The 21,893-nt window shown below is 41.5% G+C and overlaps 1 protein-coding gene across 1 annotated transcript in view; it reads right to left on the bottom strand.

Annotated features, from left to right (window-relative positions):
* The window catches only part of rab10 (RAB10, member RAS oncogene family), a 65,766-nt gene that overhangs the window by 22,976 nt on the left and 20,897 nt on the right, over window positions 1-21,893 (bottom strand). The window contains exon 2 of the mRNA XM_072251399.1: window positions 11,150-11,210. Within this exon, the coding sequence (XP_072107500.1) occupies window positions 11,150-11,210 (61 nt within the window). The remainder of the gene's footprint in view (window positions 1-11,149; window positions 11,211-21,893) is intronic.

Below are 21,893 nucleotides of genomic sequence, written 5' to 3'. Positions count from 1 at the left end.
CGTCAAATGCTCCTCATACTTTAACTTTTTTATTCTCAAACTTCCCCTGGACCCTCTCCAATGCCAGCACATCCCATCTATAAGGGACTCAAAACTGCTCACAATACTCCAAATGTGGTTTGAACAATACCTTATAAAGCCTCAGCATACATCCTTGCTTTGATGTTCTGCAGTCTCGCTGCTTTCACAACACTATCTGCCACTCCAACTAACTTTGTATCATCTGTAAACTTGGCCATAAAACCATCAAATCTGTCACCCAGGCTATTAACATATAATGTGTAAAGTCATGGACCTAACACCAACTGCTGCATTGTGCCACTAGTTGCTGGCAGCCAACCAGAAAAAGCCCTCGCTCTTGGCCTCCTGCCAGTCAGCCAATTTTCTGTCTGTGTTACTATGATTCATCTATCATGGGCCCTTACCTTGTTAAGCAGCCTTCTATGTGGCACCACGTCAAAGGCCTTCTGAAAATCCAAGTAAACACCCACTGACACTCCTTGGTCTATCCTACCTGTTATTTCCTCTGGTCACACCCAGAGTACAGGCTTCGGACAGTAGATGGGTGACCACCAGGAGAGGTTAGGGGATAAAGAAGCTAGTGCAGGGTTCTCTTGTGACCATTCCACTCGCAAACAAGTATACCTCTTTGGATACTGCTTTGGCGGGGGGGGGGGGGGGGGAAGAATATCCCATTAGATCATAGCAGCAGCCAGGCTGGGTGGCACTGTAGCTTGACCGGACAGGGTAAAGTCAGGCAGTGTGATAGTTATACGGGACTCTCGATAGTTGGAGGAGGGGGCAGGGTGGAGTGAAAACAAAGGAAATTCTGTGACGACAAAACAGACACCAGGATGGTGTATTGCCTCCTGGGTGCTATGGTCCATGATATAATGTAGCAGCTGCAGATATTCTTGGGGGGGGGGGGGGGGAGAGAGAAGAGAGAAGAGAAAATCAGCCAGAGGTTTGTCATGGTGCATGACATAGGCAGAAAAAGTAGTGGTTCAGACATCATGGTACTAATGACATAGGCAGAAAAGTGGAAGTCCCATCAGTGTGTATATAGTTGGGACAGAAGTCGAAGAAAAGGACGTCCAAGACTGTGATCTCCAGATTACTCCCTGTGCCACAGGCTAGTGCAGGTGGTAATGGAGTGGTAGAATAGCTGAATGAGTGGCTGCGGAGATGATGCAGATAACAGGGCTTCAAGTTCCTGGATCATTGTGCTAAAGGATGTAAAAGGGTTAACATGGTCAGTTAAACAATCGTCATTGTCATCTGAACCCTTAGTGCCTAGGTAGCACATGGGGCCCAGTTAAACAATATTTTTCCTCTAAGAAACTGCTGATGATCAACAAACGTGCTGAGCCATATTTCTTCTTGGAGTTAGACAGTGTTAAGGTCCCTATTTCTTTGTGCAGTCATGCACATAGATAAGACCGCTCCAGCATGTTCTGTGTATGTGAGCCATCATACTTATTCTGTAATTTGTCTCTTGGTACTGTCATGCACATAGATAAGTCTGGCTCCAGCCTGTCTTGTGTGGAGGTATCTGAATGACTATATCTTCTGTAAGAGGAACTGCCAGTTAGTTGGTGGACCAAGCGGGAATAGTCACAGACTGTTTTTGTTTGAGCAACTAACTGAAGTGCCCCGGAGGATTTGAATAAAGAGTTTTACTTAGTGACTTTATCCTAATTCAACTTCCACAATTGGAACCTTCTCTGGGGAAGGGGTAAAGGGACAGACTGCACGTGAACTGGAGGGGGGACCAATATCCTGGCCATGAGGTTTGCTGATGTTACTTGGGATGAGTTTCAACCAGTTTTGCAAGGGCTGGGAGCTGGAGCTCCAAGTCAGTAAAGAAAAGATCAGACCAGAAGGTAGACACAAGGGAGAGTACTGAAAGGCAAAGTTGAAGTCGATATGATGGGTTGGATAGTGTGGTGTATATATTTCAATGCTAGGAGTATTATGGGCAAGGGAGATGAAATTAAGAGCATGGATCAATACATGGAACTACAATGTTGTAGACATGACTGAAACTTGGTTGAGAGGGGAAAGAATGGGTGATAAATATCCCAGGTCTTTGAAGTTTAAGAAAAGATACAGGTAGTGGTAAAAGAGGAGGGAGAGTTGGACTACTAATCAAGGACAATGTCACAGCTGCACCCAGAGGAAACATAATGGATAGGTCAGGCACAATTTGGGTGGAACTCAGGAATAGGAACAGTGCAATCAACTGATGGGATTGTACTGCAGACCCCCTAATAGCCACTAAGACACTGAGCAACAAACATGTAATGCGATTAAGGAAATTTTGTAAAAATATTAGAGTTGTTGTCATGGGGGATTTCAACTACCTGAATATAAACAGGGACCTTCTTTGTCTAAGGGATTAAGGTGGGGCTGAATTTAAGTGGATTCAGGATAATTTTTTAAATCAATATGTGGATGATCCAATGAGAGGACAGGCTGGACCGGACCTGGTGTTGGGTAATGAGTTTGGCAAAGTGACTAACCTTCAGTTAGGGAACTGTGACCACAACTTCTCAACTTACAGGATAGGTATGGTCCTTGAGGTTTTAAACTGTACTAAGACAAATTACAAGGTCATCAACCCAGTAAGAAGCATTAACTGGGAACACCTTTTCTCTGTAATGTCCACATCAGACATGCGGAGGGTGTTTAAAGGTCAACTTACAAAGTACAGGAAAGGTATGTTTCTGTTAAGGAGGACAGGGATGAAAAAATAATAGATGGATTGAATAATAAGTGATGAACTTAGTCAACAAGGAAATGGATGTAAAGCTTTGGAAGTTAGGATCAAATGAAGCATCAAGTATAAAGAAGCCAGAAAAGAATGAAAGAAGTGAATGAGGAAAGCCCAGAGGGGTCATGAAATGTTCTTGGCAAGTAGGATTAAGGTGAATCCCAAGGCATTCTATGCATATATCAAGAGCAAGAAGCTATCTAGGGAGGGGGGACCACTCAAGGATAAGGTGGGGGGAAACATTTGCTTGGATGCAGAGAATGTGAATGAGGTATTTAATGAGCACTTTGCTTCAGTATTTACCAAGGAAAAGGATATAGAAAACCAGGAGATCAGTGCTGTGTGCTTAAGTACGTTTGGGCATTTAGAGGTCAAGGAGGAGGAAGTATTGGGTCTAAGATCTTAAGACCATAAGACACAAGAGCAGAATTAGGCCATCTGGCCCATCGAGTCTGCTCCGCCATTCATTCATGGCTGATCCTTCTCTTTAAATTTCTTCCTCAACCCCAGTTCCCAACCTTCTCCCCGTTACCTTTGATGCCATGTCCAATCAAGAACCTGTCATTCTCTGCCTTAAATACACTCAATGACCTGGCCTCCACAGCTGCACGTGGCAACAAATTCCACAAATTCACCACACTCTGGCTAAAGAAATTTCTCTGCAACTCTGTTTTGAAAGGGCGTCCTTCTACCCTGAGGCTGTGCCTTCTTGACCTAGACTCTCCACCAAAGGAAGCATCCTTTCCACATCTACTCTGACTAGGCCTTTCAACATTCGAAAGGTTTCAATGAGATCCCCCCCCCCCCATCCCTCTCAGTTCCAGGGAGTACAGACCTAGAGCCATCAAACATTCCTCGGATGATAACCCTTTCATTCTTGGAACCATCCTTTTGAACCTCCTCTGGACCCCCATCCAATGCCAGCACATCTTTAAGATGAGGGGCCCAAAACTGTACACAATACTCCAGGTGAGGCCTCACCAGTGCCTTAAAAAGCCTCAGCATCACATCCTTGCTCTTGTATTCTAGACCTCTTGATATGAAAGCTAATATGGTATTTGCCTTCCTCACCAACAACTCAACCTGCAAGTTAACCTTCAGGGTGTTCTGCACAAGGACTCCCAAGTCCCTCTGCATCTCAGATTCCTGGATTTTCTCACACATTTATTTCTATTACCAAAGTGCATGACCATGCATTTTCCAACACTGTATTTCATTTGCCACTTTCTTGCCCAGTATCCTAATCTGTCTAAGTCGTTTTGCATCCTACCTGTTTTCTCAACACTACCTGCTCCTCCACCAATCTTCATATCATCTGCAAACTTGGCAATAGAGCCATCTATTCCATCATCTAAATCATCTATATACAGTATAAAAAGCAGCACATCACTAGTCTCTGGCAGCCAACTAGAAAAGGATCCTTTTATTCCGACTCATTGCTTCTTACCAATCAGTCAATGCTCTAACCATGTTAGTAACTTTCCTGTAGTACCATGCATGGACTTTTAACTTGGTCAGCAGCCTCACGTGAGACACCTTGTCAAAGGCCGCCTGCAAGAGCAAATATACAATATCCACTGCATCCCCTTTATATATGCTATTTGTAATCATCTCAAAGAATTCCAACAGGTTCATCAGGCAGGATTTTCCTTTAAGGAAATCATGCTGTTCGCACTATCTTGTCCTGTGTCACCAAGCACTCCATCACCTCATCTTTAACAATTGACTCTAACATCTTCCCAACCACTGAGGTCAGGCTAACTGGTTTATAATTTCCTTTCTGCTGCCTTCCTCCTTTCTTAAAGATTGGAGTGACATTTGTAATTTCCCAGTCCTCTGGCACCATCCCAGAGTCCAATGATTTTTGAAAGATCATTTCTAATGCCACCACAATCTCTAACGCTACCTTTCAGAACCCGAGGGTGCAGCTCCTCTGGTCTGGGTGACTTATGTACTTTCAGGTCTTTCAGCTTTTTGAGCATCTTCTCCCTTGTAATAGTAACTGCACCCACTTCTCTTCCTTCACACACTACAACATCAGGCATACTGATAGTATCTTCCACAGTGAAGATAGATGCAAAATACTCATTCAGTTCATCTCCTTGTCCCCTTTTAATATTTGTCCTGCCTCATTTTCTAGCAATCCTATATCCACTCTCACTTCTTTTATTTTTAAAAGTTGAAAAAATAGTTGAAAAAAAGTTTCACTATCCACTTTGATATTATTTGCTAGCTTGCTTTCATATGTCATCTTTTCCCTACTAATGATTTTTTTTAGTTGCTCTCTGTAGGTTTTTAAAAAACTTTCCAATCCTCAATCTTCTCACTAATTTTTGCTTTGTTGTATGCCCTTTCTTTGCTTTTACAACAGCTTTGACTTGTCTTATCAGCCAAGGTTTGTACTATTTTACCAATTGATTATTTCTTTATTTTTGGAATACATCTATCCTGCACCTTCCTCATTTTTCCCCAGTTTAACACACACCATTGCTGCTCTGCTGACATCTCTGCCAGCAGCTCTTTCCAATTTACTTTGGTCAACTCCTCTCTCATACCACTGTAATGTCCCTTCCTCCACTGAATTACTGCTACATCAGACTACTTTCTCCCTATCAAATTTCAAGTTGAACTCAATCATATTGTAATCACTGGTTCCTAAGGGTTCTTTTACCTTAAGCTTACTAATCGCCTCCAGTTCATTACATAACACCCAATCCAGTATAGCTGATCCCCTAGAAGGCTCAATGACAAACTGTTCTAAAAAGCTATCTCTTAGCCATTGAGGTGGACAAATCACCAGGGACTGATGGGATTTACCCCAGGTTATTGAAGGATGCAAGAGACTAGGCTGCTGGGCCCTTGATCAGTCTTTGTGTCTTCTCAAGCCACAGGCAAGTTTCTTGAGGACTGGCAAGTGGCTAATGTACTTGCTAAAAAAAGAAACAAGGGAAAATCCTGGGAACTATAGACTGGGGAATCTCATGACAGTTGTCAGCTGTAGGGAAATTGCTGGAGAAAATTCTGAGGGATAGGATATACGAGCATTTGGAAACCCATAGCCTTATTAGGGAGAACTATATGAATGGCATGTTGTGCCTCACCAACTTGATTTGAGGTTTTTGACAAGGTGTCGAGGGATACTGATGAGGTTGGGCAGTGGATAGTCCATATGGATTTTAGTAAGGCATTTGGTAAATTTGGAAACCAGCATAAGCACCAGCCTGAAGGGCCACAAAGGCTCGTGACCGACTTAAAAAAATAGTTTGGTAAATTCCCTCATGAAAGGCTAATCCAGAAGATCAAGATGCATGGGATCTGCAGCAAATTGGCATGTTATAGAAGACAGAGGGCAATGGTTGAAGGGACTTATTCGAGGGGAAGGTCTGTATTCAGTACAGTTCTGCAGGGATCTGTGCTGGGACCTCGGCTGTTAGTGATGTATGTAAATAACCTGCATGAAAAATTAGATGAGTAGATGGGTGGGTTAGTAAATTTGTGGATAATACCAAGATTGATAGAGATGTGGATAGTGCAGAAGATTGGCAAATATTGCTGAGAAATGGCAGATGAAGTTTAACCCAGATAAATGTGAGGTGTTGCACCTCCCTAGGGCAAATGCAAGGAGACAGTACACTGTTAAGGGCAAGATCCTATAGTGCTGCTGAGCAGAGAGATCTTGGCATCCAAGTTCATAGCTCTTTGAAAGCAGCTACACAGGTTGATCAGGTGATTAAAGTGGCTTATGGAATACTTGCTTTTATTGGTTGAGGCACTGAATTCAAAAGTCAGAGTGTGTTAAAATTTTATAAAACTCTGGTTAGGCCATATCTTGAGTGTTCCGTACAGTTGTGATTGACCCACTATAAGGATGTTGAAGCTTTGGAAAGGGTGCAGAAGAGGTTCACCAGGATGCTGCATGGTTTAAAGGGCAGGTGCTATTATGAGATGCTGTATGAACTTGGGTTGTTTCCTCTGCAGCACTGGAGGTGAAGGGGAGATCTAACAGAGGTTTACAAGATTATGAGACACAGAGTGGACAGACAGTATCTGTTTCCCAGTGTTGAAATGTTTAATACCAAAGGGCATGCATTGAAGATGAGAGGGGATAGATTCAAGAGGGATGCAAGGGGCAAGTTTTTTTGAAACTCAGTTGTGGATGCTGGGAATGCACTGTCTGATATGGTGGTAGAGGCAAATATATTAGAGGCTTTTAAGAGACGTCTGGATAGATGTGTGGGTGTAAGGAAGATGGAGGGATACGGACATGGTGTAGGTAGGAGGGATTAGTGTTCGGGTGTTTTTGATTTGCTTTTTAGCGGATTTGTGACAACACTGAGCTGTTCCTGTGCTGTACTGTTCTAAAGAATTCCAACAGATTTTTGTCCTCAAATAAAACCATCCTGAATTCCGCCTTTTTTTCTCTCCAACTATCCCAAAAGCTCAGCCTTAATAACGGTCTCTAACATCTTGCTAACCACTGAAGTCAGGTTAATTGGCCTATAATTTCCTGTCACTCCTCCCTAAAAGAGTGAAGTGATTTTGTGATTTTCCGGTCCTGTGCAACCATTCTAGAATATGGATCACTACTAACACCTCCACAATAGCCTCAGCTATCAAGTCAGAAAAATTGCTGGTTCCTCATTTGTTATAATTTCTATCTCTGCCAATGGATCAATATCTGTTTCTACTACTTGTTAAAGCTCTGAAAAACTGCATTTCTCTTTTCTTCCCGAATTACTCAGGCTTCCAAAACTTCCCAATGCTTAAGTCTACTCACTTACAGTTTGAATCTTCTCAATTCCTATTTTGCTGCACTGTACAATGGCCATCTTTAATATTTCATCATTTCTTTATTTGAACATTCATCCAATACTACAGTGTTACCTAAAGCCCAAGCCATTTCTGAGAATACTCATTCTGGCATGACTGCAATGAAGCCCAACCCAACACAGCAACTTCTTGAAGAGATGCCAGAAAATCCAATCCACTTTCGCCCCACCCCACCCACCCCCAGACAATGCATTCAAACTGTTTGAAGCTCTGCCAAGTTAAGTGCAACTTAATCAACAAACCAGGTGATTACGACCTTTGTGCCTCGGGTTGTTAATTTAGCACCAGATGGCTAAAACACCTATACCAGGGGCCACAACTTTTTTTTCCACAGCGGACCACTGTAATTTTGACAATATTCTTGCGGACCGGCCAATGGGGTGGGGGTGGGGGGGTGTTAATCACGACCGGAATATAGGTGACAAGTCAACTACAAGTCACTTATAAGTGGCTAATACACTTTATTTCATTTCTAAAAGGGTTTATCTAACAAATTTAATATTAAACACCGCGCATATTTTTCTCATATGAATATAGTGATAAGTCACTTATAAGTCCATAGCATAACATTTTAAGTAACATTTGGATATTAAACAGCGCATATTTTCCTCGTATGAACATATAAAATCATTGCAACACATCAATATCGCTGAATCAGTGGGAGCCCTGGGCTTGTTTCCCTGCAACAAGACGGTCCCATCAAGGGGTGATGGGAGACAGCGATACTCAAAGGGGGCTCCTTATGTCCAGTCTATTCCGCAATTTAGTTTTCGTTGCATTCATTGCAGAAAATCCCGCTTCGTAGAGATATGATGTTGGAAATGGAAGCAACATTTTCAGTGCTTTCGTGGCTATCTCAGGATACCCAGCTTTGACTTTGATCTAGAATGCCGGCAGAGATGTTATGTCAAACATACTTTTCAACCCACCATCATTTGCAAGCTCGAGGAGTTGATCTTCTTCCCACACTGACATGGATGATTCACCGGGGACATTCACAAATGGGTCACGGACTCATTCCTTTGCACGTTGGGAAGTAACAATCGAATTCTGTCGACAGCGAAGATAGGTGATCGTGCACCAGCTGTGAGAAGGACAGTGAAGCCTCAGTCTCCCAAACTCCCAGCTAATGTTGGGAACATGTCAAATGTGCCCCTGTCCACTCGCCGTCCCCACAGTTCCAGTTTGGCTTTGAAAGCAGACACTTTATCTGCCAACTTGAAGACAGTTGTCATTTTCCCCTGAAGTGACAAATCGAGTTCATTGAGCAGGCTGAAGATGTCACACAGATAAGTGAGTTCTGCTATCCATTCTTCGTCACTGAAATGTGCTGCCAGTGGTGACTTCTTTCCTGAAAGAAATCTCTGTAGCTGCTCTCTTAACTCAAAAACCCTGGACAGGGCTCTCCCCCTTGATAGCCACCTGACTTCAGTGTGTAAGAGAAGGCGTTTGTGCTCTGCATCCATTTCCTCGCAAAGCTGCTCAAACAGACGCGAGTTAAGGGCTTTTGCTTTGATGTGATTGATAACTTCAACAACATCACTCAATATGCTCTTAAGATCAGGTGACATTTTTCGGCTAGCCAGCATTTCCCTGTGTATGACACAGTGTGTAGACTGGCATTCAGGAGCAACCTCTTTGACTTGGGTAGTGAAACCAGGCAGTCATCCAGTCATAGCTGCAGCCCCGTGTGCACATATCCCAACACAGAATGACCAGTCCAGTTTGCCTGACATGTAGCCATTTAAAGACTTGAATAGTTCTGCCCCAGTTGTGTTAGTTGGCAGCAGCAGTGCACACAACATATCCTCATGCACATAGTCTTGAAATAGTGCAGGGTGCTTGGACTCAAGGTGCTGAAGCAGTTTTGAGGGCTTCATTACCTCATTAGACAGCTTGCCTCCACATATCACACACAGAGGGCTTGGAGTGTGCGAGTCACCGGTCGCAATAAAGCCATATTTTATGTACGACTCGTATTTTCTGTTGAGGGAAGCTTTCTTTTTTTTTTTGCAGTCTCTGCCTCAGCTGTCTCTGTGTTATCATCATTGTTAGGCCTTTTATGTCCCCTACCACCTCTTCCAAAGAAACTCTCAAGAGACGTTTGTTTTTTTTACTCAGAGTAGTTGTAGGTTAATGACCAACTGATGACTTCGCGTGCGTTCAAGTTCAACAGTGGGCGTGACAGGGATTGAGGAAAAGTGCAGCTGACTCATATCGTTTCATATCGCCAAATCATATCCTTTCCTCGTGGCCCGGTAGCACATGCTTCCGTAGTTGGGGGACAACTGACCTACACTGATGGCACTCTACAAGAACTGGTCAACTCCTTCACACCCTAGCCCACTGGATTTCCTTCAACCATCCTGGAGGTCACACCAACAACTATGAAAACTATCTAACCTGAAATTCTATTCATACTAGGCTCAAATGCAGTTTACTGTTCAAGTTTAAAGAACATAGAACAGAACGGTGCAGCACAATACCAGCCCTTCAGCCCATAATGTTATGACAACCTTTTAACCCATTTCAAGATCAAGTTAATGCTTCCCTCCCACATAACACTCTATTTTGCTATCATCTGTGTGCCCATCCAAGAGACTCTTAAATGTCCGTGATGTATCTGCTTCTATCACCACCCCTGGCAGCATGATCTATGCACCAACCACTCTAAAACAAATGTGATAAATAATTTTACACAAAGTATGGAAAAAGGAGCTGTAAAAAGAGGGGTACTCTGGTAAGAGTAAAACCAAAATAACAGCCAAAGCCACTACAACAGAATACCCAATCAGAATTCAACCTCCAAAAGCAATAAACCAGAGCAAACAGTTGAGAAGTTTGCTGTTTGAGAATCCTGAACTACTGCTTTGTAAATAGCATAATTTACCAATAATGCAAGTAAGGCTCCTGACTATGTTGTGCATTTTAAAAATATTACGTGCCCTTCAGTGTTCTGCCATTATAAAGGAAACAATACATCTCATTTCTGCCATCAAATAAAATGAATTTATCTTAAACTGTTAATGTTAGCAAAACGAAACCATACATCCTCAGTCGGCATATGAACAGAACATAGGTAAGCCAGTAAGCAATACTGCAAAGCAACTTGCAGGAATTCATGAATTTATATTCACACAACATTAAAAAAGATAGTACTTATTATCCAGACTTAATTATTTCAACACCAAATCAAAATTGCGTGCAACATCTTTTCGAAAGTATACCAAGTGGCAGCAATTTCTGGAGTTAGAATTTTGATTAACTGAGAAAAACAGGAGGTCCAGAGTTGAGGATCTATTTGAGATGCACATCATCTGATAATCTACAAACTAAAACTATTGCAATCACAAGTGAAATTGTTTAGGAAGGATATTTCAGAATTCTGAAGATTCTCTACCATCTTTATTTGCTATAATTTCTCACACACATAGACCTCAATTTCAAGAACTTAATAAAAATAACCAATACTGAGACTTCAAGAAAAATCTATAAATGCTTTCATGAAGCATTAGATCTTTCAATCTATAAAAAGATTCACCTTACCATATCTGCAATTTGATCTTCTTTCCATGTAGTTCCACTGTTTTGATTTTAAAATCAATTCCTGAAATTGAGAGAAGTATTTTAAAACATGAGAATTATTTGGTCCAGGATTCAGATCAAACCAATGCTTCTATAGCTTCCCCCCTCCCAAAAAACAACAGGCAAATCAAGACTTGCCCTGGATATAGCCACCCAAAACCAGCTCAATTTAGTTCTCCAACAATCTAACCTTAAACTTGAAATACTGGAATCAGAATTTAAGGGAAATATCTTCAACTCAAAATACAAATTACCCAAACTTTGGCACAGAATTCAGGTTAATTTGCGATTAAAATCAAAGTCCACAAAGTTTCAATTTTTAAAACAAGGAATTCAAAGTTTATGATATAGGTCATAACATAATGAAAAAACATGTAACATAACTAAATGAGAGAAGAGGGAGTAAATATAGGCAAGTCTCATATTTTTAGTATTTGAATATTCATCGTGTCTTCAACTAAATGGTAGAACACTGCTGTTACAACTGTTAGAGATGTTCATGGGTAATTAAACACTATGAACACTCACAAAGCACTGGAGGAAGTCAGCAGGTCAGTCAGCATCAGTTGAAAAGATTAGTCGATGTTTCGGGTCGAAACTCTGCGTCAGGACCGAAGGAAGAACTTTGGGGAGGGTTTGAAGAATGCTGGTAGTTGAAAAAAACAGTAGTTTGAAAGACAAAGGGGTGGGGGAGGGGAGGCAGGGAGGTGATTGGCAGGAGAACAATGCGCAGTAGTAGAAGGAGGTGGAACTGTGAGGGAGGTGATGTGAAATAGGGATGGGGGGGCGGGGAGGGAATTACCGAAAGTTGGAGAATTCTATGTTCATAAGTTCATAATTCTATTTTCATAGTTCCGCCTCCTTCTACTACTGCGTATTGTTCTCCTGCCAATCACCTCCCTGCTTCCCCTCCCCCACCCCTTTGTCTTTCAAATTACTGTTTTTTTTCCAACTACCAGCATTCTTCATACCCTCCCCAAAGTTCTTCCTTCAGTTCTGACAAACGGTTTCGGTCCAAAACATCAACTAATCTTTTCAACTGATGCTGACTGACCTGCTGAGTTCCTCCAGCACATTGAGAGTGTTCCTTTGACAACAGCATCTGCAGATTATTTTGTGTTAAACTTTATGAATTCAGGTACAACCCAGACAAAATACTTAGGGGGGGAAAAAATCAGAATACAGGTAATAAACCAGATAATCTGCTAATTGCTAAATATGAACATGTAGTGCAATATTATTGAAGGTTTCAAAAACATGAAATAGGATTCAGCACCCAAGTCAGATTTTATTTAACTTTTGAATCACATTATGAAATAAAACTTGGTCCCACACTTATTCATCAGCTCAAATTAGACTAACTTTTGTTTTTAGGAATTCTGTTAAACTAATGTGAAGCTCTACTTGATGAAGACTGCATTTTGTTTACTACGGATTCAGTTCCTGAAATAGAGAAACACAACTTTTATGCACCAGTCAGCATAAAATCCATGCCTTGCTCAATACGAATCCCAGCTGTGTGAGCAAAATGCATTTGCAAATGTTCAATTCCCTGTATTCAAAATGGCAGAACATACTCATGACATTACATGCAAAATTATAATCACATTTTAATCAATCATAAATCAATTTTTGTTTACATTGGACAGCCACAGTTCATTTTCAGATTTGGTTAACACTGGTTTTAGACAAGATTTATTCCTTAGTTACATACAACACCAACAGTGGCAACGCTTTGAACAGAATGTTGACTAAACGTTCAGCATTATGCAAAAAGGTTATTTAACCCATTCATCAGTATTTTTCCCTGATCAGTTTGTATAAGCTCTGGTTATAAGATTTAAAACAATCTGAAGTATCTTTGGATGTGATTAAAAAGTGATATTAATCTGAAGATTTAAATATTTCTATTCTAGATCAACCTCTGAAATGATCAAAAGCAGGAGCAAATTAACACAATTGGAGCAGCCAATGTACAGCATAACTACACTTCTGAAAAATGACAACATCAGCATTAAGTGTAGAAAGTGTGAGTAGTCATCAAATCAGAAGATGGTGGAGTGGATATTGCATGTATCAACATTGCACTTGGACTAAAAGATTGCTGGATATTAGTCCATCAATCAGTTTGACATTGCTTCAAATTTTACTCTTCCTTTGACACAATCCTGTTCTCATTGTGGACTGCCAGACAGGAAGAGGGTAAATATTTCTCTTCTACTAATCCAGGTGTAGCAGCGACATTACAACTTGAATCTGTACCACAATGTGAAAATTACTAAAAGACTGGGGGCACTGACCTATGATTAGTGAATAAATTCATCTGATAAATATTGCATAAGAAACTATGCAAAATATATTAACACCCATCAACAGCTTTTCCATAACTTTAAAATCATGGAATAACACATGGGAAGATCCATTTTTCTGGTGTACTTTTGCACAGGATATTGTCAGGTTCCTCAGAAATTATTCCACTGTAAAAGTACGTGACCTAAATCAGCACGTGCACAAGTATCCAGCAGTCAATCCTAATTCTATGCAACAGCAACTGGCGTGCATTTAGACATCACATGATCAACTTTCAAAGCTGCAAAGTGGTGCTACAAGGCAAAACTCCAAAGAATTCAAGATTGGCAAGCCACACCATAAAAATACATTCAATCCATGACAAAACGCAATTTAACAAAAACTTGCTCTTCACTTCACAAAAGCCATGACCACCAGTTGAACACTAAATTATTCCTGCTAGCTGCTCAAGAAAAAAAATCAATGTTACTTCGCTTTTGCCTGCAATTGTTAAAATGCTTGCTGTACCAGAACCCCAGAAGCAGCTTTGTAAATACTAGTAAAAAAAAGTTCTCTAGGGTCATTGTAGTCTTAAAATAAATATATACACATACACACACACACACATATATATACATATATGTGTGTGTATGTGTATGTGTGTATGTGTGTATGTATATGTATGTATGTATGTATGTATGTATGTGTAGGTCATCCCTAAACCACAGCCCAAGAAGCAAATTTAATGACACCACCATTTCTCCTTTCCCATTTGTTTCTGTATGCTTATTACTTTTCAAATAGCTTGTGGGTCTTCCCCTCAGCCCAGAGGGCAGTTTAACAGCATGCCTTTCTCTCTCCCTCCCCCCAATTTCCTTGACAACAGAAAATGTTAGTTTAGACCTCTCAGCTTTACCTTAAAAAAGGAAAAGAGTGGGTAAAAGCTGATGGCCAAATATCAATTAAGTTGTGAGTGGCAGTAGAGCAGATGGTGGTAGCTCAAAGAGTGGTAAAGGGGAGTGAATAATAATTAGGTACATTTGAAGAGGTAAAGGATAAATGAAAACCAGTAAGACCAGTCAGTGCAAGAGGAAACAATTCTACTTCAGTGTATGTGTATATATGTATGTGTGTATATATATGTATGTGCGTATATGTATATAAAAATGTCACCATACATAACCCTGAGATCCATTTTCTTGAATGGTTAAATTAAAAAAATAGTTAAATCCAGTACCAAGTCCCAAAGATTGTCAAATTCCAGGAACAACTTGGAGAATTCAGTGCGTCAAGCAGCATCTGTGGGTAGGTGCTGAACTTTGTAGCTGCACTTTTCAAGTTTGAAAGTTGATCTGCACAAATCTACAGTCAAAATCTGTATCATAACTAGTTCACCTCCCTGGCAGATTTGACTCACCTGTTGATTTACTCCGACAATTGTTCGCTTGATTCCAGCGCCTAGAGGCTCGTCTCCACTATCATGAGCCAAGTTCAAATGCATTAGTTAACTTAAGCAATGCAGGAGCCCTGAGAACAGGGCGAAGAATTAAAGTGAAAATCAGTTGGAAGCTCAGGAACACCCTTTGTGTTCAAGTGTGAGAAGTGTTTATGGACATCTTCAACCTCTCACTTTGGCAGTGTAAGTTGCCCACTGGATTCAAACAGGCATCAATCACATCAATGTCAAAGTGCTTCAGGAGTTGGCCATGGAGCACATTAACTCCTGCCAAACGAATGATCTGCATCCACTCCAATTTGCCTACCATCACAACAGGTCAATAGCACCTGCCATTTCAATGGCACTTCATTCAGCTCTCGACAACACAGACAATGAAAATCTATATACCAGGATGCTCTTCACTGACTACAGCTCAGCATCCAACACCATCATCTCCTTGAAGTTCATCACTCAGCTCCAAGACCTGGGCCTCAGTACCTTCCTGTGCAACTGCATTCAGGATTTCCTCACTGACCACAGTTAGTAGATTAATAATATCTCCACACACCTCCTGTTCTACTTGCTTTATATGTACTTATGAATGTAAAGCTGAGAATAGCTCCAATACCATATTTAAGTTTGCTGACACCATTGTTGTTTGCTGAATCAAAGCTGGCATATAGGCACATTGAATCAACTTTACTAAACCAGATTGACCCTCAATAGATTCTACAGCTGCTGTAAATTGAGTAGTACACCTAAATACTGGAGGAACTCAGGTCAGGCAGCATCTCAGAAGAAGAAAATAAACTGTCAACTTGACTGGACTCAGAAAACTGTAGCATGGAAACAGACCCTTTGGCCCATCTAGTCCATGTCAAAACCATTTAAACTGCCGGCTCCCATCAAGCTGCACCAGGACCACAGCCCTCTAAACCCCTATATTCCATGCACTTACCCAAACTTCGGTTAAACATTGAAATCGAGCTTTCATGCACCACTTGGGCTGGCAGCTCTTTCCACACTCCCACGACAATCTGAAGTTTCCTCTCATGTTCCCCTAAAACTTTCCACCCATGACCTTAACCCACGACCTCTTGTAATCCCACTCAATCTCAGTGGAAAAAACCTACTTGCATTTAACCCATCAATGCCCCCCAATTTTGTATACCTCTATCAAATCTCATCTCAATCTTCTACAATCTAAGGAATACAATACTAACATATTCAATGTTTCCTTATAACTCAGGCCCTCCAGACTCTGCAACATCCATTTAAATTTTCTCTGTACTTTTTCAACTTGTTTACAGCTTTCCAGTATGCAGGTGACCAAAACCGCACACAATACTCCAAATTAGGCCTCACCAAAGTCTTTACAACTTCAACATACCATCCCATCTTCTGGACTCAATAGATTGACCAATGGCCTATATATCAAAAGCTTTTGTTACAAGCCTATCTACCTGTAACAACACTTCCAATGAATTATGGACATGTATTTCCCAATCCCTGTTCAATCACACTCCTCAGTGTCCTACCATTCACTATGCAAGACTACCCCCGAATGGTCCCTACTGAAGTGCAATACCTTGTGTTTTTCTGAACTAAATTTCATCTGCCATTTCTCAGCCCATTTTCCAGCTGATCCAGATCCCTCTGTAATCTGTGATAGACTTCCTTGTTGTCCACTACACCTCAGTCTTGGAGTTATCTGCAAATGTAACCATATCATCCAGACTGTTGACATAGATGACAAAAAAAAAGACCCGACAACAATCTTTGCAGTACTCCATTAGTCATAGGCCTCAGTCAGGGAGGCAACCATCTACTACCACTCTGACTTCTCACAAATCCAACGTCTAATCCAATTTACGAACTCATCTTGAATAATGGGCAACTGAACCTTTCTGGCCAACCTCCCATGCAAGACCTTGTCAAATGTCTTGCTAAAGTCCATACAGACAACATCCACAGCCTTGACTTTATACACTTTCCTGGTAACTTCACTGACAAAATACAAGACTGGTTAGACAGGATCTATCATGCACGAAGCCACGCTGTCTCTTCTTAATCAGCCCACGTCTATGCAAAGAAATTGTATCTGGTCCCTGAGAATACCTTCCAATAACTTTCCTAATACTGATGTCAGACTCGGCAGCCCTTCTTAAACAGTGGAACAAAACTGACTATCCTGCTATCCTTTGGTCCCTCTCCTGTCATCAAGAAGGATTTCAAAATCTCTGCTAGGCCCTGACCATTTCTGCACTTGCCTCCTGTTTACGGAATGTTTTGAAAACTCTCCTGAAACTTAATTGCCAAAGATATTTCATGGCCCCTTGCTACCTTCCTGATTAATTTCTCTCCTACACCCCAAATGCTTAGACCTGCCCTTTCCTTGATTAATCTTACCAATAATCTTTGTCACTCTTAATATCTGGGAATCTGTTCATCTGTAGGCTGTCAAGCAGTGCTTTGCTAGATAACACTCATATCAGCATACAACTCTCAGCTTCCGAGACAAGAGATTACACAAAGCTGATCTTACGGCTACATGCATGCTGGATGAACGCTTGTAACAAGATGCTGGAGGAACACGGTCCAAATGAAGGGTCTCAACCCAAAACAATAGCTGTATTTCCCTCCATAATGCTGATTAGTCTGCTGACTTTCTCCAGCATCCATCTTACTTGTTTGTTGCACCACATGTTCTAAACTAGTTGAGCAATTTACTGTGAGCAACCACATCTATTCCACTAGCAAATTTCCTCAAAGTTGATTTGTCCTGGCCCATTTGAAATGGAAATCCACAGATCCAATACCCCCAAGCATCTTACTGGTCTCTCTCCTGCACCAACTCACCCCTTGCAGTCTTTTGGCCCATTTTCTGTCTGTGCACAAAGGAGGATATTTCTGCTTTTTAGTCTCTTCCTTGACTCCCTTCAATCTATTTACACCATCCTCTTCCTTCTCCAATTACCCCATCTGAAGTAATTAAACATCACCTTTGGTTGCTCATCTCTCCTTATTCATCAGCCACTGCTGACACATCCTTGCCTCTTGTACCAAGGATTTAACATACTAATGTGGAATCAGACATGAAGCTGCAAGTGACCAACAACCCAGCCTTCCCTCAGCTTTCTCTACAACAATCAACTGCTTCTGGCATGTCTCAAGAGAAACCATGATCACTGCTATTGAAATGTTTAAGAGCAGAATGTAAACAGGTGACTTTCATTGGTTTAATATACAAGTTGACAACATCCTAGAATATGCTCTTCACCCAGGATGTCCTTCATTTTCAGACAATGGCGTATGGTAACATTCAAGATTCAAAGTGCACTTATTATCAACAAATGTATAAATTATGCAACCTTGAGATTTGTTTGCTTAATAGGCAGTCAGAAAGGAACCCAAAATAATCCAATCATGCAAATAATACAAGCGAGCAACAACAGCATTCCAAACCATTTTGAGCCCTCAGAACCAAATCCTCAGAACAGCTTAGAGTAGGCCCAAAGCCTCGGTATTCAGTTCATCATATTAACAAGGCAAGTCACCAAAGTTCACAAGCAAAGCACAGCAAGCTGCAGGCAGTCTCACAGAGTGGAGAAAGGAGCCCCCAGCCTATCTGGGCCAGTGTTTAAATTGTCCACCAGTTAAGCTACTCCTATGGCTAACACCCCCCCCCCCACAAGGAACATCATTGGGTTCCACTTGGCACAGGATGTCAATTCTACATTGAAGTATCCTGTCACACCATTATTTGACAAAATACCATTTGACACTGATAGAAGCTAAACAGTAGATTGCGAAGAAACATTTTGCTCTGTTTCTTAATAATTGGAACAACTGCAGCAGTTGCTTTGAAGCCTCTACATTCCTACTGAAAATGAACTTGTATAATAACTGCCTATTAAGATGCAAAAATAACTTAAAATTTTCACTGATAAGCTCCTGCCCTTGTGCCTTTTTAAATTAGTCTTGTGGATTCCAATTCCATCGCATTGCACACAATTTACTGTTCAGTTCAGCACAGTATAAAAATGAACTTTAGAGTAACAGAATCCCTCTTGCTAATTTGCCCAAAGCAAATAATTACATATAATGTTATCACTGGTTATCTAAATCAGTTTGATCTCATTCGTAACATTACTACAATTTGATATCATATAGAAACATAGAAAACCTACAGCACAATACAGGCCCTTCGGCCCACAAAGTTGTGTCGGACATGTCTCTACCTTAGAAATTACTAGGCTGACCGATAGCCCTCTATTTTTCTAAGCTCCAGGTTTCTATCCAAAAGTCTCTTAAAAGACCCTATCGTATCCGCTTTCCACCACTGTTGCCGGCAGCCCATTCCATGCACTCACCAACTGAGTAAAAAACTAACCTTCTGCAGCCTTCTATGGTTTCCAAATAACACCTTCCACTGTCTCTTGTCCTTGGTTATTTCACGGCCATTAGAACAAAACTGAATCTAATTATTCATAATCTGCATGATTTCTTACCACTGAACAGCAGTATGATTTACCTTTTATTTTAAAAACAGTCCCTCAATGTCCATCTGCGGCTAGGTTTCAATTAGACCATACGTGGTTACTTTGACATGTGCCATTAATTTGTTATATTACAAATGGATAGTGTTTAAAGGCTTTTTTTAGTCACTTTGCAGGTAGGCACAAAATCACAAAAAGAAAAGCAATTCATCCACAGCTGACATGAAAAACAAAGATAACATTAATTTAAAGGAAGACTGAAAAGTTGCCAGATTCCTGAGCAGAATGAAGGTTGGTACACAGAGCTCAAAGGAGGATCAAATTTTAAAAAATGTATTGAAGTCTCAAATGAGAAAATTAGTTGAAGTCAACTACGGACACTGTGACCTAACTGACGACGCTGTTGGTGCAGCACCATTTGTGGCTGATGTGAGTGATGCAAGATTGACAATCTCTGTTGCAAAGATCACATTTAAAAGTAGTCTCAGCTCTGCTCCAGCATTCCTTTCTTTGGGCCCTATTTGTCTTTTGTCACTTTCAGGAACTTTTCTACGCCTGACTTCAGGTCTTGTTTAAGAGTGTATCTCCACCTGGTGTGGTTGCCTGCAAGTTCCTCCCAGGACTCAAGTGTTGATGTCCAGCACCTCATGTTGCGAATGCAGACATCCTTGCAGCACAGATGCAGGTGGCCAGTGGCCCTCTTGCCTGACGCCAGCCCACCATAGATGAAGTCTTTCAGGCTACGGCTATCCTACATGCAGGGGATGCAGCCCAGCCAACCCTGCCTGAGTACATGCTTGGGAGGCTGGTATGAGAGGTGCCTAAAATTGATGAAGGCATCTTAAATGGAAGATGGTGATCCTTGTTTGTTTAGCCATACAGCGCAGAATAGGCCTTCTGATCCTTTCAGCCATGCTACCCTTGCAACTCCTGACAAACTAGATTAACCCAAAACTAATCACGGGACAACTTAAAATGACCATTTAACTTACCCTGCACTTGTTTGGGCTGTTGGAGGAAACCAAAACACCAGAGAAAACCCATGCATTCCACAGGGAGGACATACAGACTCCTCACAGAGTGGCACCGGGATTGAACGCCAGGATGCCCCAAGCTGTAATAGTATTGCACGAACCATTACACACCTGTATCTTAGTGTATGTGCCCAGGTATGTATGTATATATATGTGTGTGTGTGTGTGTGTGTGTGTGTGTGTGTGTGTGTGTGTGTGTGTATGTATATAAAAAAAACAGTGTTGGTGACACAAGCACTATACGCTGCCACCTTTGTTTTGACTGAGAATTTGGTGTTCTAAACTCATTTGGGTCCTGATGAAGGGTCTCAGCCTGAAACATCGACTGCACCTCTTCCTAGAGATGCTGCCTGGCCTGCTGCGTTCACCAGCAACTTTGATGTGTGTTGCTTGAATTTCCAGCATCTACAGAATTCCTGTTGTTTGGGCAAGAGTTATAGCTTTCTGATGTACTTGCCGATTTCTGCATCCAAAGAAAGGTTGTCACTGATGATGGATCCCAGAGATGTGCTCAGCTCTGGTCACCTTACAGGAAGGGTGTGGAAGCCATAGAAAGGGTTCAGAGGAGATTTACAAGGAAGATGTCTGGATTGGGGAGCATGCCTTATGAAAACAGGTTGAGTGAACTCGACCTTTTCTCCTTGGAGTGACAGAGGATGAGAGGTGACCTGATAGAGGTGTGTAAGATGATGAGAGGCATTGATCGTGTGGATAGTCAGAGGCTTTTTCCCAGGGCTGAAATGGTTGTCACAAGAGGACACAGGTTTAAGGTGCTGGGGAGAAGGTACAGAGAAGATGTCAGGGGTAAGTTTTTTTATGCAGAGAATGGTGAGTACATGGAATGGGCTGCCGGCAACGGTAGTGGAGGCGGATACGATAGGGTCTTTTAAGAGACTTTTGGATAGGTACATGGAGCTTAGAAAAATAGAAGGCTATGGGTAAGCCTAGTAATTTCTAAGGTAGGGACATGTTCGACACAACTTTGTGGGCCGAAGGGCCTGTATTGTGCTGTAGGTTTTCTATGTATGTGAACTGATGAACATCCAGTTTGGAGATAAACGGTAATGACTGGTGCCGCCACATCTTATCCCAAGAGGTTTGTCTGTTTGAGGCTGATAGCCAGACCAAATTCCTTGCAGGCCTGGGAGAAGTAATGCATTAAGCTCTGGAGTTGCTGCAGAGTGTGGGTTGTGACAGCTTCATCATTAGTGAACAGTATGTCTCTGATCATAGCCTCGAGCATTTTGGTTTTGGCTCTTAGGCAGGCAAGGTTAAAAAGCCTGCTATCTCATCTAGTGTGGAGATAGATTCCCTCTGTTGCAGTGTCTCAGGAGAAGTTCAAAGATGGTCCCCAGGAAAGCAGAGGCTAGAACACAGCCTTGCTTCAAGCCACTGTTCATGTCAAAGGGCACCAAAGAGCTGCTGTTGTACTGCACAGACCCTTC

This window comes from Mobula birostris, chromosome 2 (genome assembly GCF_030028105.1).
Source record: "Mobula birostris isolate sMobBir1 chromosome 2, sMobBir1.hap1, whole genome shotgun sequence".
Taxonomy (NCBI): domain Eukaryota; kingdom Metazoa; phylum Chordata; class Chondrichthyes; order Myliobatiformes; family Myliobatidae; genus Mobula; species Mobula birostris.
This window is presented reverse-complemented; position numbering and strand designations above follow the sequence as displayed.